The following is a 26,843-nucleotide window of genomic DNA, read 5'->3' on the forward strand; positions in this document are numbered from 1 at the left end:
CAGGTTATAAAAGCAGTGTGTCTGAAGCTCTCAGTGAGATAGATCAGTCACTGGCCACTGTCTCTTTACCTGTAAAATACCAACCAAGTGTGGCCCAGGAGTTCCCACAAACAACCAGCAGTCATAACAGGTGGGTCACACACCTGGATACTTTGGAACCTGTTGTCGGAAAGAAATCTGAAATCCAGACGCTCATGGCAACTTCCGAAACATTTGGGAATATTTTGTGATTCAGTGATTTTTTTTCTCTTGGGATGAATGTGATTGTGTCATGTTGATGGTCACTTCAAACCTTTTGTATCTGTTTATTTTTTCTCACATATATTCATGTAGAAAAGTCTCACTGGAACTTTTGGTTTTATGGTGTGAACAGGTAAAGACACAGATAATCTAAGAATGGAGCCAAAAAAGAAAGTAAGCACTTCTATATTATTCTTTACTTGTATATACATATCTATATTATCTATACCTTTAGCAAATATCTAGCTGAACAACAGGTCTGGCCAACTCTGATCCTGGAGATTTGCCCTCCTGCTAGATTTTCTCTCCAACTACATTTGTAACAAACATCAGTCAGCTTGTCAACCAGTCAATTGTCAGGTGTGCTGGTTTGGGGTTGGTATGAAAACCTACAGGATGGTAGCTCTCCAGATATATTTTTGTACTGCATTTGTATAGTGGTTATGTTATGTAGCTAATGCCCATTTCCTATGTCTTCTTCCTCTTCTCCACCGCACGTAGGTTGCATGCTGTGGCTATCCAATCAGCATTTTCTTCATTGTGGTCAACGAGTTCTGCGAGCGTTTCTCCTACTATGGAATGCGAGGTGGGTTTATTTTAACTCCCTGTCCATGCCCAAAGGTACCAGTGTCAAGGGCTCGTACATTTTTCCTCAGCATGATAGCTCACCTTCAAAATAATGGAGAACCACTGATAGTATTGAGACTTAATGTACTGTAGAACTTCTCATATGACCATTGGAGGGGAGTGAACTGTAGGGTCGGTGGTCCAGTCCTGTTCCAACATCCTTCCCTGTCCCTCGTCTCCCAGCTGTCCTGGTGCTCTACTTTAGATTCTTCCTGAAATGGGATGATGACTTGGCCACCAACATCTACCACACCTTTGTGGCGCTCTGCTACCTGACCCCCATTCTTGGTGCCATCGTGGCTGACTCCTGGCTTGGCAAGTTCAAGTGAGTCTTGAGGACAACGTCTTCTTTTGATGGACAGAGAGAATTTGGGGATGTTAATGGTGCCGTGATGTGAAACGGCATCCTAAATCAGATGTGGATTCATTTTTTATCGTTGTTGTTGACCTATCTCAACCCCAGGACCATTATCTACCTGTCCATCGTTTACACTGCTGGTCAGGTTGTCATGGCGGTAAGCGCTATTCATGACATCACCGACCACGACAGGGACGGAGTTCCGGACAACATGACCTTCCATGTGTAAGTTTATCTGTCAACGCAAACAAACAATGTAATTATCCAAGCCATGATATTTACGTTTTAGGTGACATTGTGTGACTCCTTGACCCCCTCCCCCTCAGGGCCATGTCTATGGTTGGCCTGTTCCTCATCGCCATGGGAACTGGGGGCATCAAGCCCTGTGTGGCAGCCTTTGGAGGGGACCAGTTTGAAGATCACCAGGTAAGACTTGTAGCCTCCTATGATAAAAATAAAAGATCAAATCAGAGGAACCGTAAGGCAGGAGCCCATCCTGCCTTAGACCCTGTATGTTCCTTGTTTCTGTAACATGAGGCCACCAATACAGGATGCTAATAGAAATGCTAATATGATAGCTACAGTGATTGGGTACTGGGTGAGGCTGTCCCATGGACATCATTTGAAAGGGTTTACTCTCAAGTCATTTAGTTAACACCCCCCCTGCCCCAGTTGTTATCAACAAAATCTCTGCTGAGACAATATCTACAACCAGAAATTGCAGAGCTCATTCTAAACTGTTGTATATTAACTAAAAATGAACACGTGTTCAAACAGTCATTTATGATAGCCGTCAAGGACGTGGTCAAAGACTATTCAGCCTTATCCTGAAGATATAGACAAATCACTTAACATGAACTCACATAATTCTGAATTCCAAAATCCAAACCTTTTGTCAAGCAATTTTTCTCAAAACCTATTTAATGTGTCCAAAAATACGACAGCTTATTTAAGATCAGACAATACATTATTGACAAGAGGGTCTGCAATTTGGCTAACCCAGTACAAGGAGAACACCTTTGCTTGTTTTATGCATTTGATCTGATCTGGCCTGACTATAAAAGTCATGTTTTCTAAAATGTTGTTCTGCTTTCTTTAGGAGAAACAGAGGAGCACCTTCTTCTCTATCTTCTACCTGTCAATCAACGCTGGCAGTCTCCTGTCCACAGTCATCACTCCCATCCTCAGAGGTAGGGTGGTACATGTGTGTGTGTGCGTGTGTGTGTGTGTGTGTGTGTCTTTGTCTAGTAGTAAAGGAACAATTCACTTTTTTCATTTTCTTGGTTTTGACCAGTTCAAGTGCTATTTCCAGGGATTTTTTAAGTATTTATGGTAAGAATTAGGGTCAGAGTGACATTAATGGTTGGGGTTATGAGTTAGGGATGGTTGGATAGTTAGAGTTGGGGTTAGGAGATGTGGTTACGTTTAGGATTAGGGATCTGGTTAGGTTTTTGTGTTAAATTTAAGGATGTGGTTATGGTGAATGGAAGGGCTGAGTTCAGGTTTAGGTTTAGGTTTAAGGGTTAGGGAAAACCAGATTTTCAATCGGGGCAACATTTTAAGTTTTCACAAGAATAATAAATCCAACTTGTGTACAAACACATGTTTAATGTGTCTGTGTGTGTGTGTTCCTCCCCCAGCCCAGGAGTGTGGTATCCATACACAGCAGAAGTGCTACCCCCTAGCCTTTGGTGTTCCTGCAGCCCTCATGGTTGTGGCTCTGGGTAAGACATGCTCTGTGTTCACCTCAAGCATAGATACAATACATATTAGGATACCTTATTAGGTATGGTTCACCTGGAGTAAAATTGTGCATGTGTGTGTTCACAGTGGTGTTCATTTTGGGTAGTGGCATGTATACCAAGGTGGCTCCCAAAGGAAATATCATTTTGGAGGTCTGCAGGTGCATCGGGGTAGGAGACCATGCTAGCTTCAACTTCGACACCATGGAACAGAAATATTGTTTGTCAAATAGTTTGTTTTATGCAAGCAGGTATAAACGGCTATGTGAACATACGTTTTGGTGGTAACTGAGTTCTTTCCACCACTAGTTTTCCATCAAGAATCGCTTCAGGCATCGTAGCAGTCAGTACCCAAAGAGAGAGCACTGGATGGACTGGGCCAATGAGAAATATGATGTAATTATCTATGAAAATGACACACAATTACACAATCACAAAATATGCATCGACTACTTAACACATCTACACAAATGCAAATCATGTACACACAGTTATCTTACTCTCTTGCTTTTTTTCCCTTCTCAGAAAGAAAGTCTTGTGTTCTAACTCTCCTCTTCTCCCCCAGAAACTGTTGATTGCCCAGGTAAAGATGCTCCTGAAGGTCCTCTTCCTCTACATCCCTCTGCCCATGTTCTGGGCTCTGTTTGACCAGCAGGTAAACACCTGAAGCCAACACTTAGCCTAATCACGATAGTGAGGAAATGTACAAATGGAGGCATACATATATGCATTTATTCCACATCCTTAAGCCAGTAGTGGATATGCTTAAACATAAGAATTCCAGATAACCTCAAGAGGTAGTATTAAAGTCTCATCTCATGTAACCTTGTGACTGATCCATGAACCAAGAGTGTCGAAGAGATCTAGTGAATAATTCAGTGGCAGAACAGGAATGTGTTTGGATGTTAGAGAAGTCTAGCAGCTTCTGACAGATATGGTTTTCTTCCACAGGGCTCCAGGTGGACCCTTCAGGCCACCACCATGGATGGCAACTTTGTACGTTTTTGGAAAAACATCTGTAATCAATTCTGCTCTGGATTAGTGTCTTCCAAATGACTAAATGCAATTCTAAATCTGACCTTGAGAATGGAACTATGTTTCCTACCCACCCAGTGTCTTCATGTATGCATGACACAACTTATTTTTCAATTTTTTCTGTCCACAGGGAGCCCTCATAATACAGCCAGACCAAATGCAGGTGATTGAAGTTTTATGGTCACTCACTTATAAATAATGCTCTACTTTAATTTAGTCTGAACCCTACCACAGTATATGGGATAACTGAACTATTTTTCTCTCTTACTCTCATTCACTGACCCTCCCATCTCTCTCTCTCTCTCTCTCTCTCTCTCTCTCTCTCTCTGTCTCTGTCTCTGTCTCTGTCTCTGTCTCTCCCTTTCTCCCTGACAGACAGTGAACCCCATCTTGATTCTGGTGCTGGTCCCTGTGGTGGACAGCTTGTTGTACCCCCTGATTGCAAAGTGCAAGCTGAACTTCACGTAATTTTCGGATTGTTTTTTATCCTCATCAATCACGTTCATTACATTTGGAGGGACATGCCCAAACAACCACTAACAGACCATTTGTAGATTTGATCAACTGAAGTACAACAATTCATAATAGCACAATCTTTATCATATCATATGGTGTCATATCAAATTGGGTCATATAATAATATGTAAATGTTTGTCTGTTGTCATGGACTACCCCAGGCCCCTAAAGAGGATGACTGTGGGAATGTTTTTGGCTGCTATGGCTTTTGTGGCTGCTGCCCTGGTCCAGCTTCAGATCGATGTGAGATAAATATCCCCACAAATTCACACAGATATACATTTGATCAATTATTTCTTCAATATCAAATGTCATACTTATGCCATATGTATCATACCCATTTGTTCTCTTGCTTTGCAGCAAACCCTCCCAAAATTCCCAACAGGTGTGGCTGGGCAGATTAAATTCCTGAATTTAGACACTAATGAGGTGATATTAAATATTGATGGAGGACAAGATTCCCCTGTCCAACCTTTCAAGGTACATGGAGTCCACATGAACATAAACCATAATAGCTTTACTGTAAATAACAGTAAAGCTAAAGTAAATACAAATGCCTTTACATAGTGAGTTTAAATATCTATGAAGAAACATGGTTGCACAAGTGGATGAAATATTGTGTCTTTATGATTTTGTCACCATCATGTTTCCACCATGTTTTTGTTTGGTTTTTCTTCCAGTCCTCAGGGGAATACCTGACATTTGACAAACAATTCACTGTGGTTCTCAACAAAGGCCAGGCCTACACTATAACTCTGAAGTCTCTGGCAAGGCACACAGCTCTTATCACTCCAGCAGGCTTTAACCTGAACCTGACAATTGTGAGTGAAATTTGTGTAAATACAGCTGTATTTTTAATTTGATTGATGACTTATTAATTAGACCGTGATCTGCATCTTTAGGTTGAAGACAGTATCACAAAACCAGAGCAAGGCAATAATGATATCAGGTCAGTGGTGTGTGCATGTCTTTGTATGAATCTTTATTTATGTTCACACAGACACACAATATCAGTGTGGCACGTGCAAACTCAGTAAAAATTTGGTCCTGTATTCTCTCTTAGATTTATCAATGCTTACGCCGAGGATTTGAATGTTACCACTGGTTCACTGGACTTTGGGGTCATATCACAGTTCACGAGCTCAAGCTATAAGCTGGTACCCCAGGGGAAGTGAGTATGTTGGATTTCTTTAGTCTCTTCAAGAAATTGATGGATATCCTTTTGTAAAGTTCTGATTTGTTCTCCTGTTTTGTTGCAGTCCTACATTCCTCATCAAGAACGCGGCTTCGCAAGAATGTGCATACACCAGGCCCCTAGGCTTTGGCAGCTCTCTCTCCCTGGTCATCCCCACCTCCTTCACCTTTGGTCCTGATGTAAGTCACCTCACCATATCCAACCTAGCATATGCACATGGCTCAGAAAGAACAGTTTGAATTTTAGTCATTGTAACCACAATGACGTTGGTCAGTGACACTTTTTGTACCTCAAACTCATTGTGCCTGTTGGAACCTTGGTGAAATGGTTCTGAGCAACATATCTCAGAGTGCGTATACGCTACTATATTTCAACAGAGAATACAACAGACATATTGAAATAATATTACCTACAGACACAAAAGAAACAAGAACACATTCAAGGTCACAATGTGCAGTCTCCAATAGCCATGTTCCTAGCCGAGAACATTCTTTTCAAGTTTGAGGACTTTGTGGACTAACATGAAATTCAATGCACCCTTTTAGATTGTTTGTTAAGACTTTTGGGTGTTTGTATTCTTCACAACACAGGGTGTTGACAGTGCTGTGTTGTTGTATTGTGTGTGCAGTGTGGGAACAGCATCCAGGCAGTGGAGGACATCCAGCCCAACACCATCCACATGGCCTGGCAGATACCCCAATACTTCCTCATGACAGCAGGAGAGGTCATCTTCTCTGTCACTGGTCTGGAGTTCTCCTATTCACAGGTAGGAGCATGCTCTCAAGCTGTCTGAAACAAATAGGCACCCTATTTCTCTCTTTCTCTCTCTCTCTCTCTCTCTCTCTCTCTCTCTCTCTCTCTCTCTCTCTCTCTCTCTCTCTCTCTCTCTCTCTCTCTCTCTCTCTCTCTCTCTCTCTCTCTCTCTCTCTCTCTCTCTCTCTCTCTCTCTCTCTCTCTCTCTCTCTCTCTGCCTTTTCTCACATCACATACACAGTCAGCCATTCAGGCACCCTAGACACATTTGTTATTGTATTTTTACAATCATTCAAATAAACATTTGGACACATTTTCCCATTGAATTGCTTCCGGAATATCTGTCTTGTTGGGGGCCCTGGAAACATCCCTGCACACACACACACACAAACTCCTTTCACTCAAATCTTACAGTCTCCTCTCTGCATCTTTCTCTGGCCTCCAGGCACCTAGCAACATGAAGTCTGTGCTTCAGGCTGGCTGGTTGTTAACTGTAGCAGTGGGCAACATCATTGTTCTGATTGTAGCTGAATTGGCCCAGCTTCCAGATCAGGTGAGTGGAGCATCTCCCCCAGTCTGTTCACACACACTCACCTCCATGCCCTGGTGTCATACTCACCATGTTATCTTGTGTGTCTGACAGTGGGCCGAATACATCCTATTCGCTTCCCTGCTGGTGGCTGTGTGCATTGTCTTTGGCATCATGGCGTACTTCTACACCTATGTGGACCCGACTGAGATCGAGGCCCAGTTTGCTGAAATGGAGCCAGAGGAGAAGAAGAAGAAGAACAGCGTGGAGCTACAGAAGAGGGACTCAGTGGAGAAACGCAACGAGGAGAGGAAGAATTCAAGTTCTTCATCAAGCTCAGAGGAGGAAGCAGGCAAGCAGTCCAAGATGTAGAGCGACAACCACACATTCCCTCATCACACAACCCCCCCCCCCCCCCTTCTTGCTACGTATTTATATTGTGAGAGTATGAGTGCATTGGCACACATCCTGGCATGGAGTGATTTGAGGTTCATGAGTGAAATGAGAGCATCATTGAGTTGGAGCGGCACGGGTTTGATATCGCTTCTTTAAAGGATTTTTGGACATCAAGTATATATAACGTTAACATTGTAGATATTGGCATTTAGAACAAAACAACTTCAAATAATCTCATGAAACATTTCTCAAAAAAGCATCAATCATTTGTGATAATGACACTTTTGTTGTACATAATTTTTTTACTATGATTTATTTTGCACTACCAGTATGTAGCAAAAGCAACAATGTATTTGTATTTTATTTGTTTCATAAGATTTTATAATGTATAAAGAGAACATACAAATAACCTTACCAGCATCTATGATAATTTCCAGTGTGATGTTGTGTATGTATGTCTACATGTATAGTATGTATTGTCCATATATTGTTGCTGTTTTATATACTGTATAATCAGATACTCATGACATCTCATTGAGCCACTGGCAATCAGCTGCTTCAATAAAGTAGATGTCTGGCAAAAACCAAGCTTCAAGCTATTGGAATAACTAATGATGAGTGTGGAACCAGGTTGAGAAGAACCATTTGAGCCCTCTCATCTGAGATGTCATGTGGGGCTAGATCAGTACTACGGGCACCCTGCTTTATACTAGTAGCAGGACAGACTGGATGAGGACAGCAGACTGTTAGCATTAGGTCTTTATTTCTCATGTCACTTTGAAAGCTTACCAGGAGCTTATTTTCACCTTGGGGAGGCCAGGGATGACACAAGCAAAGATTATACACAGTACTATAAACTGTCAGCTATGATAAAGGAAACCAAATGTACACATTTTTCCAATACTGTCTTTAGCATATGTTTACTATAAGTTATAACAGCCAGAGGCAGGTGATCATAGCCAGAACGCATTCCTTAAACCCATACTTTTAACTCTTTGCAGTTACAAAAATATTGGATATTTCTCAGTTCATTCCCTGTGTTGATAAGTGCGCCCTGATGCAACTCCTCAACATTATTGCTGCATTAGCACAGTAGTAAAATCTGGAACTTTATATAAAGTAAACATATAGTAAAAGATGGCTATTTGCAACTTCTTTTTTTTTTAATTCCTTGTACTTTAAATACTCTACACTTTCAAAGTGCAACAACAAAGAAAAGACAACAAAAAGAAGACATATTTGAAATTAGAAAAAAGGTGCAAATCATAATACAAAACCAGGGTGACAATAAAACAGGACATGGCACTTCATGTAGCGTCATGTGACAGGGAAGTGTTTGGAGTGAAATGAGTCAGGCATTTGTCTTGAACCTGTTCCTTTACCATGAGAGAAACCGCAAGACATCTTGAACTTGGCGAACCTTCCTACACGGGGTTCTGTTTGGCAATCTGAATGAAACAGCAGACCCAGAAGCAGCTGTCCCTACCTACTATAGTCACAGCAGGGAATTGTTCCTTGACCGTATCTGTAACAGAAATCCCTTGGCCTAAGCATATAGCAGTTCAAACCACTGTTAGACGAATGATGTAACCTAAGAAAGCAGAGAGAGAGAGATCTGGGTGATTGACATGGCAGACTGGAACTCAGTCCAATGGAAAGCTGACAAGAGTAGAAGGGCATAGAACCTCACCTCTCTGATGGAGAAATTAACACTGGGATGAAATGTGGACACTAGAATTTCAATGTGCATCTCCAAAAAGGCAAGGCATTTTCAGTTATGTCCATTTGAGTGAACTAACTCTTAAATATCTACCTTTCATTTGATCTACAAAATGCGCGTGACCATTTTGTACACAGTGATTCATGTCTGCGATGCCTGTGACCATTTTCAATCACATACAGGTTTGTATACAAATCAAAACACAGCGCCCCCCAATGCCCAGGAGGAGTCCACTTAAAGCACTTTACCTGAGGTTTCATTAAAAATGCTGCAATTGCCAGAAGCAAGGAGTCTTGAACATACTAAGTGCACACACACAAACATCCTATTACCACCCTCCCATCTCTCGCTCTCACACAGGCACACACAGAAACAGATTTGTCCCCACTGGTTGCTGCATGCGTTCAGGAGATATGGTTCCCTCACAGAGTAACAGAAGAAGTCCTTTTATGGATTGCGCATAGTTATTTCCTATAATCGGGCGGAGAGGCGCAGAGACACTCTGTAATGGGAGACAACATCTCCAGGGCTTTCTCCACTGGACAGAATCAGTCTAACGCTCAGCTGTTAAGGAGTCCTCTCATCTCCTGCAGGCAGCTAGTGAGTCTCTCCCCCACGCTGTGTGGGGGTCCACAAGAAGTAGCTTTGTCAAGTTCAGGCTGAGTGTGGGCTCTGCTGCCCACCTCTGGTGAGTTACAAGGTTCTCATTTCCAGAGTTTTCCCACCAGACACTGGAGTGTCCCTCCCTTCCGGAAAGATTAGATTGGGCAGGGTCCCACTGGTGTTGACCCCTGACCTCTAACCCTGACTTGGCCCCCGTGCAGGGGCTTGGGCCTGGAAGGGGTGGGGGCCGGGGGCCAGGGAGAACATCCCTAGGGAGAAGAGGAGGAGGACTTCCTGCTGGTGGAGAATCTAGAGGAGAGAAGACGCAGTGTTCAACAGCTCGATATCCTTCTAAATACTGTACATTATTGTCCATCTCGTTAGTCAACCTCCAACACAAACAAACTTGATAGCTACAGAAGTTTTTAAACTAAAATGACAGGGATTCTAGATTTGAGGGGTGGATGGTGGTAGTGTGGAGGCCCAAGGGCCTGGCTCACCTCTGGAGCCTGTGGACCATGCGGGCGACCAGGGAGTCGGAGATGCCGGGGAAGGCCTCCTCCGCCAGGAGGATGGCCTCTCGCAGTTCATCCAGGGCCATGGGGTTCCCGTTGACCTGCTCCTGACGTGCTTTCAGCTGGGGAACGGAGGAAGGGAAGGGTGGGACCACAGGGGATATGGGTGAGTTAGCAGGAGGGGAATGATATGTTTGTGTGGTTTCAGACTGGAGATCACACAGGGAGCTTCGTACCTCAGCTAGTGAAGGAGAGATGACGGTGGACAGGCTCTGTGAGTAAGGCTTCTTTGGAATGTCTTTCGTCTGTGTGAAGAGAAGGAGGAAGGGGGGGGGGGGGGAGTGAAATATGGAGGTTATGGAATTTTTTTTAGTATGATTTATGTGATGTCCATTTCAGTGCCATCAGATAAATAAGCATGCAAATACTGAATATGGAAAGTGATTTCCTTCTTTCTATACATTATAAGGCATTTAAAATCAGTGTCAGGTTGTGGAATATGAGCCATTTTCAACAGCTTAAATAATCCATTCTACCTCAAAGTAATGCCAAAAATTGACAAAACGTGCTTTCCTGCTGCCTAGCTTTCATGAATCTTGAAGAAATTGTGTAGGCTGTAACTTAAAGGTAAAATACTGCAGGGCCTGTCCATTCTACGACAGTCACCTGATCCAGCGACCCCGATTGGCCCTCGCCGTTCTGCAGCTTCTTCGGGTCCTTCTCCCGAATGGTGAAGATCCAATCATCGCTCCCAAAGTCGTTCCCACCTGATGCCTGGCCATCCTGTTCTCTGATTGGACAGAGGAAATTCGGATGTAAAGATTGCACTGTAGGATATGTGGGGAGCAGACACTTTTTAAATTTAAGATTCCAACAGCCTCTGCTTTGACGCTGGACTTACGAATCCGACTCATCGGAGCTGGACTCCTGGACCCGTGACTGCTCTGCCTTCCACCTCTTGTACTTATCCACCAGCTCCGTCAGGTAGGAGGTCTTCTTGGCATGGCGCACGATCAGCTTATGCTTCAACAACTCTTTGGCAGTGGGCCTCTGTGGAGACAGAGAGAGCGAGATTAATTACTTGTTTAATTCTGTCATCATATCAGTCCCACTCCTCCATGACAGGACACAAGCCAATTAAGCTTAAACAATAAGCCTTAAGAAGCTGGGTCTAGCCCACTACATGTAGGATGATGTGCACTGCCTAATTGCCATATCTAAACTCCAATCCTTATGCTTGTTAGTCACCATACTTTGTCCCCCAAAATAATTTTTTGGGGGGGGAATTATCAAGTCTTTGTGAGTACTTACAAAACTGGGCTCTTTGTTTAAGCAGGCCTCGATAAACTCCTTGAGGGGTTTGCTGTAGTTTCCCTCCAGAGTTGGGGGGTTGTTCTTTGGGATAAGAAATAAGACCTTCATGGGGTGAAGCTCTGAGTGGGGGGGTTCTCCCTTGGCAAGCTCGATGGCTGTAATGCCCAGAGACCATATGTCAGCCTGTAATCCCAAACAGAGAAAGAGAGAGTCATATGAGTATAAGATGATGAACTTGCCAACACTAAGTTAAAGATGAATGACTTGGCACTTAGCTGTCTACTCATAAGATGAGGTGAAGTAGCTCTTTTAACCTATTAAGATGCATCCTCGTACCTCCAGCATCCTCATGCCTCTAAAACCCCATAAGCAGTCATCTGTGACCTGACCTTGGAGTCGTAGGCTGACTGCTTGATGACCTCCGGTGCCATCCAGAATGGCGTGCCCACAAACGTGTTCCTTTTGATCTGCGTGTCTGTCAGCTGGCCCGCCACGCCAAAGTCTGCCAGCTTCACCTCACCCTGCTCGGACAGCAGCACGTTGGCAGCTAGAGAACAGACACCAACAGGTCAACATAAGAGCATTGACCTGCATAGTCAATTAATAGCACGACCAGAAGGATTGTGACAGTGCTCACATGTGCAAGGATCATATAAAAGATGATGTCAACATCAATTTAAAACAAGGTACTGAAGATAAAAGGGATTGGACTGAATCAAACCCTACCTTAAAAGTGAGAATCTGAGGAGACATGGAGCAGTTTGCGATCTACCTTTGATATCCCTGTGGATCTTCTTCTCTGAGTGGAGGTACTCCAGGCCTTTGAGGATCTCTCTCAGGATGGTGGCTATCTGCGTCTCGTCCAGGGATCCTGGCTCCAACTGGAAAGCACAAGAAAACCCCCCACCCTTTAGCTTGGCCAGCTACAAGAAGACACCATAGTCTACCAGCGTTCTGATTCATTCCAATGAGAGTTTATGACCACATGCCACCACTCACCAAATCCAATGCGGACCCACCGCCAAGGTACTCCATGATGATCCATAGTTTTGCATCCTGAACAAGAGGGGGCAAAGAGTTGATAAAAATGGCATTGGTGCATCATAAACACCACGGAACATAAGATGGCAACACTAAGGTATCACAAGGCAAGGAAGATCATTATGGGATGTTACTTTCACAGCATTTCATGTGGACGACACAGTGCCAGGGGGCAACGTGTCTAAATCTTCATAAATAACTCTACAGGGGATACAACTAGTGGGAGTGTGACGTCTTTAATCCCTTTTTAAATGTGGGATTATCAGGGGGAAAGTTTGTGTAGGGAGGAAAATCCTGTTAAATCTTTGGCTGCTTAGGCTACATGACATTTCGCAATGTGAGCATGACTGACTTTGGCGAAATGTGTGCCAAAAACGATCAATTCTGAAGGGAGCAAATAAACACAAAGACAAGTAATATACAGCCCAAAAGGCATTTATATGAAAAATATTTGATTTTCAGACCATCAGACTTTGCAGGGTACACTATTACACGTCAATCCACAACCGGTTGGTACAATTTTAGCATACAGAATCAATGACAGTATTGAATTTCCGAGGAAAGTCCTTGCTTGCTACTCACTTTCAGATAGGAGCCGTAGTATTTGGTGACAAAGGGGCTGTCACATTGGCTCAGTACTGTGATCTCCTGCTGTATGTCCTCTATCTCATCCTCAGCCTCCTCCAGGTCAATGATCTTGATGGCCACCACCTTCTGGGAGCGATTGTCGATTCCTTTGAACACTTCGCCAAAAGAGCCTTTGCCAATCCTCTCCAACTTGGTAAAGAATTCCTCTGGGTCTGCCTTTAAGTTCTTTGGTGGGGAACATTTGAAGCATGAGTCATGGACCGACAACATCCAATATATCCAAACTATCTATTCGTTTTAGGGTAAGAAATCAATCTTGTCCTCATTGTGCTCCTATTCAAGTACAGTTCTAACTGTTCACTGTTTCATGGAAAGACTATAAAATCGGTTCCAACAATTCTGAAAGCATTTGTACATGGACAAGTTATCAGTGACAGCCCATTAAATACATAACCAATATAGCACACAATGCAAATGTTTCCAAAATCATAGCATAACATGCATGTGGGAAACATACGTCCCATTATGTGAAGGCTAGCAAACGTTATTGCATTTAGTAAGTAAGTAAAACTGTATTTATATAGCACATTTCATACAGAAATTGCAGCTCAAGGTGCTTTACATAAAATCAACAAAAACAATAATACAATACAATAATAATACATTTAGTAAACCAAATAAAGCTGGTGCAGTCTCATATCCTCGGCTACCTAACCTTAGAGAGGGTGCATATTTTTACTCCTGCCTAACACTGACCTGACCTCAGAACAAGATCTTTGCAGACACCAAACCAAATATAATCGTCTATACACCTGGCTATATCAATGAATTGTTTTAAATTAAGTTACTAACGGTCCGGTTAGCTTGACTTACCTGCATCCCTGGCAGGGTACCCTGGACTGGAGAATGCGCCATGGCGGCTACAGTAGATGGAGTCTCGCCCGTAAACAGCTAACGTTAGCTTGCTAACTAGGAGATGGCGTCTTATGTTCCGTGTCAATCCGCTCTGCTAATCCTTAAGATGACAAACAAGCTTTTTAAGTAAAATGCGCTCGCCCTTTTGTGTAGGAGGAAAAGTTATACTAATGGTTGCCGTTAGAGTTGACCCTTTCCTGGCCTGAATTTAATTCGTTCGCTAGCGTTGAAAGCTAGTCAACGGCATTGACAAAAATTTAAACACACACTGACATAAGCCCGTTAGCTAGCTATCCAGTGAGCACACTAGCCTGCATGTCGAATACATAACTAGAAATATACTACGCATAGATACTGTGGTAATTTGCTGAGATCCATATGGTTTTGCAAATGTAGCAACAAGAGGCTAATATTTAGTTTTTCTTTTTCACTTTCCTCCTGTATACACCGCCATCTTGTCAGGGCTGTCACCACACTGGGCGGACCCGGATCAGACGAGCAGCGGCCAATGTGGTTCCGAATTTTATGTGACAACCAGTGGAAGTCAAACCTTCTACCCCCTTCACATTTATGGGGTCACACTTTTCATCAAAGGAAACGCTCATTTTAACGTAGCTAAAAACAACAACAACTAAATTGTCAGTTAGACAACACGACATTAATGTGTCTTCAATTCACTTTCGGGACAGTAGTTATTTTGTTATTTCACTTTACCACATGCCTAACGCTATGTAGGAAAACTGCACATCCATTTGGACTCGTTTACATTACATGATTTGGATATAGCTGTAACTTTGTTGTTATCAATACTATTATTGCAATTTTCACAAGGAAACGGTGTGTTAAATCATAAATGCAGTTGGGATGTTATACTCAATGACCACCGCCAGAAACAACACATAGACGTCAGTGGGAACAATCTGATGGAAAAGACTGACAATACACGCAAAGGAAGTAGTAAGCCAGCAAATGCTGTATACATATGGTGAGTTTATTTATTTAACATGACCACATCGACTATAATAGTCTATAATAGTCTCTATCATATTTAGAATATAGTAATTAAAGCAAGTCTATACACTCATCTGGCCGGTTAGCTCAGTTGGTTAGAGCGTGGTGCTAATAACGCCAAGGTCGCGGGTTCGATCCCCGTACTGGCCAAGTTTTTTTTACCAGTAGGTTAAAACACAAAATGGTCTTTAGTACCTTTTTCCTTTGAGTATACATATTTTTATTATTTTCTTCCTCCATGCAGACTGGCATGATGTTCCAAAACACTTCTGAAGGCAAAAGATCGTTAATAGGATGTTGCCCTGCTCAGAAATGTTGTTTAGTTGGGTAGAGGGTTAAGGTGCACTGATGTAATTTGCACGAACAGGCAGCTGAAAAACAGTAAATTCTCACAAAATACAATGTGTGTAGTCGTAGCTCCAAGTCTAGGCTAGATTACCTAAATGTTTCTGGTAGTCAAAGCAACCTATGTCATGACAATAATCAGTCACTGGGCGATGCTGTTGCTACACTCAAATCACTGCAGTTTAAAATGTGTAGTGCCAGTAACGAATGCTGGAGGCACTGTCGCTTTTATTGTTTGAGGAACACAAGATCAATGGAAGCCAGCCACATTCAATTCTAACAGCGGTGCTTTAGTCAGACGGTCCGGTATGGCGTCTAGGCGGTAGGCTACTGACGTCCCGGAGCCGCTTGTTTAGTTTCTTGGATTAATAACATTTGAAACAGTTGAATGGTTTACCCTTGTCTGGAAATATACACGTGGACAATCTCCGTATTCAAAAGAAAGGGTGAGGACTCTCGCGCCTCTCCACAAGGTGAGAAACGTGTGGATCACTGGGTACGGATTTGATAACATTCAACAACTACATTGGTTATATATATGTCTAGTGAATTGCATTTTCAGTTGAAGTCTAGTATTTTATTACAACATTGCATTGAGTGAAAAACCTTTAAAATGTAGCTTACGCGGTTAGATTCCCATACGCCTATGAGATCTTCCAGAGGACGTAGCCAAATGGTAGGGGGGTTGACCATGTTCAAGAGCTACCGACCTTTTACTACATTGTCTGAGAAGGCATTGCTACTCCAGAATACAAGTTTGAAATGAGTTCATTCATTAGGCGACTATCGGTGATCTCTTTTTGCCTGCCTTTCCAAACCATACGGTTTGCAGCCGGAGTTGGCTGTTACACTGTAGCCAGAGTTCTTCATAGGACACATCTCATACCTTCTGCTGAACTACCAAGGGAATCAAATAATCTTTTATCTTCACACGCTTGCAGACACAGGACAAGGCTGCTTCATCCTCTGTCATCTTAACCCTAACCCTAAAGGATTACTCTAACCTACATTCTGTGTCGCTGGTGTCAGGTGATTCGTGGCACTCACTTCTCTTATGCAGTCGTGGAAGAAGGGGGTACGTGTGCTACAACCATTGAATAATGCTAAACTTAACCCTGAACTCACTAAGAGACTAGGCAGGGTAATGTTGAAGACATCTGGCATGCTTTCAATCAGTGCATTTGATCACTCACAGGCACCTCTAATGGGCAGGTTTAATGCTTTGTAGCCAAGGTAGACGGATACCTTCAATGTGACACTAAATTGTACAGCCTACACTATCATTCAATAGTTAGTTGTTGAACATGTTTCAGAATCTGTAGTCTACATTTGGAAGGATAGTATGGATGGACCATCTTAACCTCAACACAAATTCCATAGACATGCAGGAAGCCAGTGTGGCAGTGAAATGTGTAGCATACATGAGCGTTTATGTCCCCCAGAGAAATGCTTTGTCTCATCCTCCTCCCTCTGTCTGACTTCTCCTGTAAGAGTCATGGGGAATTTCAAGCAGACAAGTTCAGAGGCAGGTGAATAGGGGACAGTGGTTCTGGGAGGAAAGTCATTTTGCTTCGTTTCTAATCTGCTCGTTCTGGTTTAATTCCTTATGGTTGTTTCAGGCTGGGCTGTCAACAAACCCTGGTTCCAGGACTGCAGTCATCTGGAAGCTGGCACAAGGCTAATCAATTGTCGTTTTTCTAGGCTAGGTGTGTGTCCAAAGTTGGTTCCAGAACTGTATGCTACTTTAGTGACATGAGAACCTTAATTGTAAGACTTTTTTAAGGAAGTTTGATATTTAACGTCTACTCCCATTGTATCTTTGCGATGTTCTGTGAACATACAGCAGCTTTTTGCCTGAGGGGAAGTGAATGAGGTGGTTGCGTGTTTTATTGTTAACCAGTTTTTAGTCACCGATTAATACACTCAACTGGGTAGGCCTATCCTTGTTTCCATCCCTCAAAAACCTGAATGTGCTGTTTCCAAGTCGTCCCCCCCCCCCCCCACACACACACACACACATGCAACATGACCAGAATAGTATGGCATCAAGTGGGCTAACTTGGTAATGTGTAACTTGACTTTATTTAGGTCACTTCCTTGGCTGGTCTCCAGTTTCAGCTTTTGTCCGATGAGTTAAGGTGTGTGAAAAGAATATACTGTTGTTTCAGTGGGAACCACAGTGTAGCGTGCTAGCAAGTTATAAACCCTAAACCATTTTTTTGGTTCCTTTACCCTTTTGGGGAAGTTAAATATCCTTTTTTCATTAGACTCCAAATGAAAATACATTTCATGGCATTGCTTAGTATTAACATCTTGCATGCATCCCTCTTAGGAAATTAAAACAAGGCGGTGGATAAAAAATTAAAAAACGTTTCTGCATACTGTTGTCCTCACACTAGTGCATTTTTATTGTCGTCTACAGACTCAATTAAACAACTTGAAGTGTTATTATCTGTAAGGGGTTGTTGTGGGTCACACTTATTAAGGCATAAGTCACCTGGAGACTTCATCAAGTTTAGGTTTATTGCCTGAGTGCATAATAAATGTGAGCAAGTACAGCTTAAGAGCCATGTCTCAGCTTTCAATAGGCTATTGCGTTTAGAGATGTGTGACTGTGTACTCATTTGAAGCCTCCGATGGAAGAATGGGCCTCTTTATGGCCCTGTTTGTGTTAGCTGACGAAGGTTCTGTGGAAAGCCACAACGTTGTGCTCCTCTCCTTTCTCCTCTCCCTACAGCTTGTGTGTTTGTGTTCAGGTGTGAGAGCAATGCAAGGTCACTGAGCATGCTCTGTGGGGGCCTGCAAGTCCCAGTGGGGGTAGGAAAGCAACCCCAGCAGCCCCATCAGTAAATTAGGATTGATTTTTTCTGTGACCTTTGGTAGTCCCTTCACCTTTAGGAAGATTTGGTTTAATTGAAAGGCCTGTAATTGAATATCTAATGGGCATGAACTTATTTTTGAGCAAATGAGGCATAATGAGTTGCTGGTGGTATGTTTTTCCATTGGAATCTTGTTAATTGCTATGAGATTTGAGTTATAGAGGTTTGAGTTATAGAGGTTTTCATAGAAGAACAAAAAGGGAGAGGGTCTGCTGACTCCACAGTTGGCAGACAGTGAAGTCAGAGTAATCTTTTCAGTGTTGGCATGGCCTTCTGTCATCGGTTGAGGAGTTTTCTCAACCGAGATAACGTGTGGTGACATGCTTTTTAGACATGAAGATGGACCCTCTCCTCCATCCATACACAAACACGTATTTCATTGCCTGTCTGGGACTGGTAAGATCACCTGTAGATGACATCATAACCATGGCACGTTTGGTAGACACTTCACTGGCAGGGGGTTGTTTGGTTCCAGACCACTGCTCACAGACTATAGCAGCCTGAGGGAAAGAAGGATGTGTTCCATCTCATCCCACTTCCACTATCACCGCTTGTATCCTGTCTCAATATGACTTGCTTTATTCCAAACCCATGTGTGTTTGTTTCCAGACACTGTCTCATCTGGTCCATGGAGCTCAGATCGTCTCAGGTCATGAGCTGAGCTATGATGTCCAATGAAGGGGCTTCCCACTTGCAATGCCAGCTGGAGACATGCTGTTGTTAGTCAACAACAGCATGTCTCCAGCTGGCATTGCAAGTTCACACCACTTATTCTTTAGAATTCGCTACACAAACAGTCTTTCGAGATTCTGACATACATCAGACATGAACATCCGCTTTCCTTAAACTGATTATCATGAGCGAGTTCTGCATTTTGTTGTTTTGATTTTCATTTTGACTTGTCTGTGCTTTCTGTCAACGCTATTCTCGACTCTGGAGGACTGGTGAGAAGTAAGCTAGTCTTTACCTCTATCTTATTAGAGTTTTCTCTTTGTGTTGCAGAAAAGTGCTTGAGATTCCGGTATTCTCTGACTGGACAGTAATTGCTTCATAGAGACCTTTGTCCTTGTCCCACTTTTGGATGTGAATACTTTTGTTCCCATGGTGACCAGTGACTGCTTTGCAAATAGGCTAACCTGGTGTTGTCTTCTGTAACAATGTTCAACACCATACATTAATAGATTTTCCCCAGTGGCAACATTTCTGTTTAACATCAGAAACATTTGCTCCTTCTAATGATGGCAGTACAAGTCCCAAATAAATCAAACAGGAACTTAATCAGCCTTCATGTGTCTTGTTCAGTGCTGCAAATAACAGCAAATTGAAAATGATGCAATATAAATGCCATGGAGTTTACACAAATTTCTTAGATTGGTTATTTCAGAACGTTGATAGGGATGTACATTTTTCATCAAACTCTTCCTCGGAAATCTTTTGAATTTGTTGTGTTAGTCTGTATGCTGACCTGGATGTGACTCTTCTCTCTTCTCAGGTATTGGTGCGACTCTACCAGAGGTCAACAGAGGCTAGCAGAGTCAACCATGGTGGAGCCAGTGGACAGACCGTCTGCCGGCCATAGGCTGGGGGCTCCTGACAGCTTCGGTATCAGCACCCTGGAGCCAGGCCAGCGCCCCCCTGCCATGCCCCCTGGACGGCAGGTCTCCATCAGGGTCCAGATGCTAGATGACACTCAGGAGGTCTTTGAAGTATCGGTGAGTAGCGATGGATTGAGATTACAGAAGCTTTTGAAGATCACTCGATGAGCTGCAGGTTTACTATCTCTATTCACCTGCAGATTTATCTGCCAAGCTTTCAGAATCATAACAATCTTCCTGAGATAGCCTTAACATTTTCCATGATCTGACCATAGAAGACCCTGGCCATCAGCCTAAATAAGAATCCTTGAGATCTATCTTCACAGTCCCAACAGGACTTCACACAGAACTGTTAACATGAACTGTTTATTGCATGGCTTCCTGTGGGAGTCCGTGGTGTGAGTTGTGGACTGTTGCCACATTTACTAGTGAAGATAAGTGTTAATTCATGATCCCATGGGAGAAAACACCCTAAATGGGCCAGTTGGTGTTTACTTGTATCAGTGGGCCTGTTGTGGTGATGAGTAAAGAAATTGAGCTGCAGGAAAAACAGACATGAACAAGTTACCCTAGTTTCATTGTGTTGTGTCTGTTGAAAGTTAACCAAGGTGCAGTCACATGCTACAGACTTGCAGGGCCGGCCAGTTTCCTTCCCCAGTAACCTGAGCCTTGTTTTGTCACTGTGTGCTGATGTGCATAGGGTTACACTCGGAAGTGGACAGAAGTGCTGGGATTGCTTAACATATTACCATGTCACCTTTAGGGACTTTCTGCTGACTGTCAAACGCAGCCCTGTTTGGCTAGACTTCTGTTGCTGAATTAATGCTGAGGGAGCTTCATTGCTGGGTTTACATGGTCTGGATGGTAGGACAGAGAATTGATTTTTCTTCAGAACATTCTTGCCATTTTTTTGTAGGAGACTTGACTTTTTTGCTAAGTGCTTTTAGAAAAGTGTCTTTACTATGGTCTGTCTCAGGAGACAAACAGGATATGGGAAAAGGCCAACTTCCCGTCTCAAAACCTCCACCCCATACCAAAGGGAATACTGATACTGTATCTGCTGCATAGACAAAACTCAAGAAGGGGGCCTATCTGCAGTCTCCTCTTAGGAAACTAGCTCAGAAATGCTACATCAGTGCATGAAAGGGCCTTTGTAGAAATTCTACTATGACGTCTGAATAGTTTATTTGAAATAACAGACCCTCTGTATATTAGTCTTAACCATTGCTAATGAAAGAGAAGGATCGTCTCTATCTTAGACATTTCCTTTATAGGAGTTGAAAGTTGAGTTGTTCACATTTTGTAATCTTTTTGCATAGGTCAGGGTCACCAAAACTAGCCACTTTCTATGGGTGTATCTAAAAGCAGTCCCCTGTAGTCCTTTGTGCTGTGTGTTGATTGTGATTGGGGTTGCCCTTCGTGTGTGTTGAACACAGTATTCCTATGGGCAGGCTAATAAAGCAGGAAATGGGAAGGAGACGATAGTTGAAGGGTGGGGGTTGGACTCAAAAGGCTGGGCCATTTTCTCTGGGCCGACAGTAATTAATGGAGTGGCCAAAGTGCCTCTGTGCTCTTTAAATTCCTGTGTTTTGCAAAGAACCGCTATACTTCCAGACATGTTTAAGAAGACTTGAGAAGTTGGACAGACGGATTGGGAAAATTCAACGTTGTTAGCACCCAGTGATTGTTTGGATTTCCCAGCTAGGGGTTGTTCCTCTTTCACTGCTCTGTAAGCTACAGAAAGCTCCTTCTGTGAATGTTTTTATGAGTGAAGCCTTTCACCTTTCCAGTCGACGAAAAGAGACCTGCTCTGCTCTGGTGCAATTAGAGTAGTCTCTGCTGCTATTTTGGTTGCCTGTTATTGGCTTTGAAAATGGCAAATATGTCTGTATGTGATAGTTAGTATGCCATAGCCCCACGGGTGTGTCTGAGCTATCTGAGGATTGGAGTCTGTGGTTTTAGTGTGTGTGTGTGTGTGTGTGTGTGTGTGTGTGTGGGGAAGAAGGTCTGTTCAGGATTTCTCTACCATCAGGCTTGGAGTTTTGTGTTGGCTGTGCTATGCATGATTTATCTCCCCTTTCACACACACAGACATGCTAGCCCACACATGCACACAATCACAGCTGTATCACAGCATAGCATCTGCGGTGCTACGTTTGCTCTGAGTGCAGGGGGGTGGAGTGGGGTCTACACGGAACACTGACATCCACACGGAACACTTGATATCCACACGGAACACTGACAGAACACGGCTCCATCGAGGCGTCCAACCTCTGTCCACTATCCCTTAGCTCGGAACTCAGTGGGTCAGGGGCTGAGACCAACCACAGTCCACAATGGGATGGGATTGGATTGTTTTGTTGTTTAGCTTTGTTCAAGTTATTTTACATTTTCCTGGAGCCACACATGCTAAAGTTGACTGACATCTAGGAGCTTGCTGGCTATGCAATGCTAGCTTAGTGTGCGAGCAGAGAGCGTGTGTAAATTATATTGGCTTGCTGAGAGACAAAGAGGCCTTTGTCTTTCAGCGGGACTCACCTATTTCCCCTTTAAAACCTCAAGGTTTGTTTACAAAGGGATGTCGTTTGTGAATCATCATACTGTAGCAGAATAGCTGGGTTCAGATTTGACCTTGTAGCCTGGAGAAACTGTCAGAAATATTACCCTGGTTACACAACGACTCTTGTGTCTGGCTCAACTTGTTTTTGCCAAACTCTTTTCTCTGACCAGATTGGAATAGAACGGACTGTCAATGGAATCCCTCAGGGTTTTTTAAATTCTGGAATGTGTAACATGGCTGGCATTTGAATAGCCACTACCACGACAGAAAGATAGGAAATTGCATGTGTCTGAACACGGTGCACCGGTTGTGCAGTCATGCTTTGAGAGACAGTTTCCTCTTTCCATGCAGGTTTCTGTTAAACAAAAGGGATTGAGAGCGATTTGCGTCATTTTAAGAGCATTACAATTACAGGGGGTCATCTTTTTATCAGGATAGCGTTTCGTTGATAGCGTTTTGTTGTTGTTAAGTTCAACACTGCTCATTATCCACGTAATACAAAGGATGTCAGTATTCACACTTGGACTGACAGCCACCTCCAGCTGAGATGGCCCTGCACGTCTCTCTCGCCCAGTCTTCTATTGTAATCCCACAGCCAACGGGTGTTATGAAGACGTCAGTACCCCGACAGGAATGGTAACCTTTATGCCGGGCACATTCGCAACCAATCACACGCTCCCCGCGCTCAATAATTCACCCAGTGGGAGCGAAGGGCTGATGTTCCCCTCGTTTCTTGTCACCACCTCTTCACCAGCTGCCTGGGAGATCAGATGAATAATAGAGTGTGAGTGGTGCAGCCGGTATCCTGGGCAAGGTTCCTGTTTTCTCCTTGTACCTGTGTTGCTGTGGATGCTCCACAAATGCTAGTTTCTGGTCTTGGTCTCAACGGCAGAGCAGCAAGATGGTCGGGAGTCAGGAAATGAGTGATATCTAGGCAACCACTGACTGGGTCTTTTGTGTTTGGTATAGCAGCTCTTCCCAAATCTGTTTTGCAGTGCACGACAGTGTATTCTTATCACCGGGAGGGGTGGGGGGTTTGAGGGAATACTTTTCCAGCTATTTGCGGTGTCTTCCGATTATGTTGTTGATAGCAGGCCAAGCCATCTGTAGGGGCATTAGGCTTGTATTCCCGAAGGCATGGTGTCCTAGCAACAAGAATATATGATTTGAGCGTACAGACACACATACCACACACACACACACACACACACACACTGTTTATGGCCTATCCAGTCGTTTTGGTTGATAACAAAACATAGCCTCATCTGTTATGTGCATAATAAGGAGGAGGTTGTCCTATATTAGCATACATGATTGTCACCAAATCTTCCCCTACGAAAGTGTTCTGACCCAGTTCCTTTCAATTTGCCATGATGTCACAACATCAACATTTCATCTTTCTTTTCTTTGTTTGAGTGGCCATTTTGTTGTGGAAAAAGGAAAATCCAAATAGAAGGATTAATGACAATGTAGGAGTGACCTCCACTGGTTAATGTCATGCTGTTCTTAACCCGTAATCCTTGAATGTGTATCTTCTCCCAGCACACATACTTACTGGCAAAGACTGACTTTAATACAACCCTAGCTCAGACCTCAAGTGAGTCCGGACAGTCTCCCCATTGCCTTGCTCACATTCATGACCGCATCGAACCAGCCTGAAAGTTGCTGTGATCCGAAGATTCTGATACGCGCCCGTTTATTTCTCTACACTTGTACTGTTGCGTGTTACACAATCAAAAGTAGGTTCTCTCTGAGAACCTACTATTATGTTTGAGCTGGTCACAGCCTTGTGAACCCTGACCTCGAGAGACAACAATCTGGAGCCCAGGGCCAGCCCCCTGGGCTCCAGATTGGGGTCAGGGAGGATTTTCAATTGGACATTGGTTGTTCTTAACCCCACCAGGACCATTTGGGGCCTCAACCCCCCACCAACACCTGCTGGGACCTGATTGGTTACTTGGCAGATCTTTTTTTTCCATGTCATAGACTGGGCCTACACTGCCTTAATCTCACCATCTGATCATTGCATCTAGAAGCCAGCCAGTCAGCCCCACAGCACGGGGGTGAGGCAGAGGAGAGGGATGGGGGGAGGTGAGGAGAGTAGGGAACCTAAGAATGAATTAGTGATGGGATCACTGGTATGGGATGCTCCAGTCACGGACATGACAATCAACAGCTTAAGCCGTATACGTGCAGCTTTTCATCATCATCATCATCATCATCTCTGTTTGGCCTGCTGAGGTTTCATCCAGATGGACACGCTGACTTACCTCACCGCAGACCCTTCCCTGAGTGAGGAGGGACATTTCAGGATGGATGAGGCTCTGTGAAGTATCAGCCTTGGCTGGAAGGATAGTCATTCACTGGTGTGATTCCATCATGGCACGGTCTCTCCATATCCCTCCTCGAACCACACAGCTTAACTTCCTGGAGATCCCGTTTTAATTCCCTACTTATGGCCAGCCTTAAACTACCCTGCCCAACCCCCTCCCCCACATCCACCAGCACACTCCCCATGTGGCATTCTGACGAAAGCCTGCCTCATTCTGCAAACAAACGACACCACATGCATATTTTGTTTCCTCTAATGCATGTAAAAGCTTATTGGCGCTAATGCTAATTCTCTGATGAAGTGCATTAAGAGTGTTTGATGAGCATTGTTAAGGCCAGCCCAGAAGCTCTGTACTAGGTTTGCCATTAGCTTTACCATGATAATCCTCTCCCAGACTGGGTCTGTTGTCTCCCTGTTGTCCATCTCTAAGCCTTCACTGAGAACCAGAGCTGCCCACTGTGTGAAGGGATTCCTTCCAGTCACAGACATAGTGGGCCTCATAGCGTCCAGCATGTCTAGCATGGGGTGCTCTCTTCATATGTTTGCATGCTGGCAGCAGCAGCCTAACTTCTTGGACCAAAACCAGGAAGGAGGGGGACAGGGAACGTGGCCTGTCAGAACTGGAGATGTAAGATCTAGATACAGGAGGTCATGCATAGCTGCATGTTTGCTTTCATGTTGCACCTCCAGGAATGGGGATACTAGCGGCTGACTTCTAGATGGGAGATAACAACAAGATCAGAGCACTACTTCCCGTACTAACAATAATACACTTCCAATAATAAACTCAGTTCGTTGTGTGCGTGTGTTTGTGCACTGAGATAAGTCATGGTCATGGAGCCTCTCTTCTTGCTGTGGTTATTGCCAATTTCCCTTTGTTTACCCAAGCAGGGATTCCCACCCAAAGAAAGCCACCATCTTTCCAATGGTCGCCGACCGCCGTCTTTCAACACAGTCATGCAATACTGATGTGTATAGAGTTACCCTGTTGTGGTGGCAGGATGCATGAGATTGCGTAGCTGTCATGAAATAGATTTTGACCACTTATTTTGTGTGTAGCAATTGTGATGTAGCAGGCTAGTGGTTTCCCTTTCCTTGCAGTGATTATTACATACTAACTCCAGTAGCTTCACCATTCCCACTACAAGGCTACTTTCATCCTTCAGTCCTTGAAACACACTGTGGGTTGCCTTGTTAACTAGCATTCCCACCCCTGATGACCTTCATTAGGTGTGTATACCACACACAAACATTCAATACTACATGCATATATACCTAAATGTATTCATACAGGGAGTCATTAGTAAAGGAACCTAAATGTGTAACATGCTTTAACAACAGCACTTGTGTGCATTTCCATATGTTCACCATATTGTATCAGCTCCTTCATGTCTTGAGGCTGAACACATCCTATTACTGTTGTTCTGCCCCCATGGGGATCTCTGCTTGGGTGCTTTCATGGCTGGAAAATTAGTGTGCAGTTATCAGTTGTCAAATTAGTATTCATGTCAGCAGTTTCTTAGTATTGTAGGTTTTTCTTTTCTTTCGGCGGGTAGTAGAAGTGAAAATACATTTTCTTGGCTTCTCAGGGTGGTAATTTAGGACAAAAATAAAACTTTTGTGGTACCCTCCACATACAGCCATGTAATTGTTCAGAATGATGTGACCAACCCAGCATAAACATAGGACTAGCTCTGTCAGTGCTTACTTTGTCTTTCTCTCTTTTGCTCTTCTCTTTATTTCCACATGACACAGGTGTGTCCTCAGTTCTTGGAACGGTTCTAGAACTAACCGAGGCAGTTGGCCAGGCTCCCTGTATAACCCTCAGTATGGACCTGTTCTGCTAAAAAAAACTCCAGATTTAGCTCAGCACCCGGACCCTCTCTCCGACGCTGCCAAAACCATACTGATGGTGATTGTATGAAGTCATAGGCACTGAATAGTCATGGGAGCCCTCTGTTTGAGTGTTTCGGAGGGCAGCACCGGGCCATGAATTCCCCCAGCAGATTGTCGACATAGCCTTTGCTTTTGTGA

At 43.6% G+C, this 26,843-nt stretch overlaps 3 protein-coding genes and 1 non-coding gene across 7 annotated transcripts in view; 3 read left to right on the forward strand and 1 right to left on the reverse strand.

Moving 5' to 3' along the window:
• The first annotated feature begins 396 nt into the window (after positions 1-396).
• Positions 397-7,367, forward strand: slc15a1b (solute carrier family 15 member 1b). The gene is made up of 22 exons (XM_084668590.1): positions 397-414; positions 742-826; positions 1,051-1,192; positions 1,331-1,450; positions 1,552-1,651; positions 2,325-2,420; positions 2,871-2,949; positions 3,056-3,138; positions 3,277-3,363; positions 3,533-3,622; positions 3,919-3,963; positions 4,133-4,165; positions 4,378-4,466; positions 4,680-4,761; positions 4,879-5,007; positions 5,199-5,339; positions 5,421-5,467; positions 5,582-5,689; positions 5,778-5,892; positions 6,342-6,479; positions 6,912-7,019; positions 7,110-7,367. The coding sequence occupies exons 1-22, from the start codon at positions 397-399 to the stop codon at positions 7,365-7,367; spliced, it is 2,193 nt and encodes a 730-aa protein (XP_084524716.1).
• Positions 7,368-8,135: 768 nt separating this feature from the next.
• Positions 8,136-14,561, reverse strand: stk24b (serine/threonine kinase 24b (STE20 homolog, yeast)). Its single transcript, XM_084667969.1, has 11 exons — positions 14,046-14,561; positions 13,167-13,397; positions 12,543-12,599; positions 12,316-12,424; positions 11,933-12,090; positions 11,541-11,726; positions 11,131-11,279; positions 10,896-11,019; positions 10,466-10,534; positions 10,215-10,351; positions 8,136-10,023 (listed from the first exon to the last, which is right to left on the reverse strand). Exons 1-11 carry the CDS (start codon positions 14,085-14,087, stop codon positions 9,984-9,986), a joined length of 1,302 nt encoding a protein of 433 aa, XP_084524095.1. The 5' UTR covers positions 14,088-14,561; the 3' UTR covers positions 8,136-9,983.
• Positions 14,562-14,748: 187 nt separating this feature from the next.
• The window catches only part of farp1 (FERM, RhoGEF (ARHGEF) and pleckstrin domain protein 1 (chondrocyte-derived)), a 42,844-nt gene continuing 30,749 nt past the window's right edge, over positions 14,749-26,843 (forward strand). For 2 of the 4 annotated variants that reach the window (XM_084667965.1, XM_084667966.1), the window contains exons 1-2: positions 14,749-15,072; positions 19,815-20,034. In XM_084667965.1, coding sequence (XP_084524091.1) covers positions 15,011-15,072; positions 19,815-20,034 — 282 coding nt within the window. In that variant the 5' untranslated portion in view covers positions 14,749-15,010. Of the gene's footprint in view, positions 15,073-15,681; positions 15,917-16,393; positions 16,519-19,814; positions 20,035-26,843 lie in introns of those variants that run through there. The other 2 variants (XM_084667967.1, XM_084667968.1) reach the window with 2 other exon arrangements.
• Positions 15,175-15,248, forward strand: trnai-aau (transfer RNA isoleucine (anticodon AAU)). Its single transcript has one exon. It is a non-coding gene; the product is annotated as a tRNA-Ile (tRNA).

Source organism: Hypomesus nipponensis, chromosome 12 (genome assembly GCF_054491055.1).
Source record: "Hypomesus nipponensis isolate SF chromosome 12, ASM5449105v1, whole genome shotgun sequence".
NCBI classification, from domain to species: domain Eukaryota; kingdom Metazoa; phylum Chordata; class Actinopteri; order Osmeriformes; family Osmeridae; genus Hypomesus; species Hypomesus nipponensis.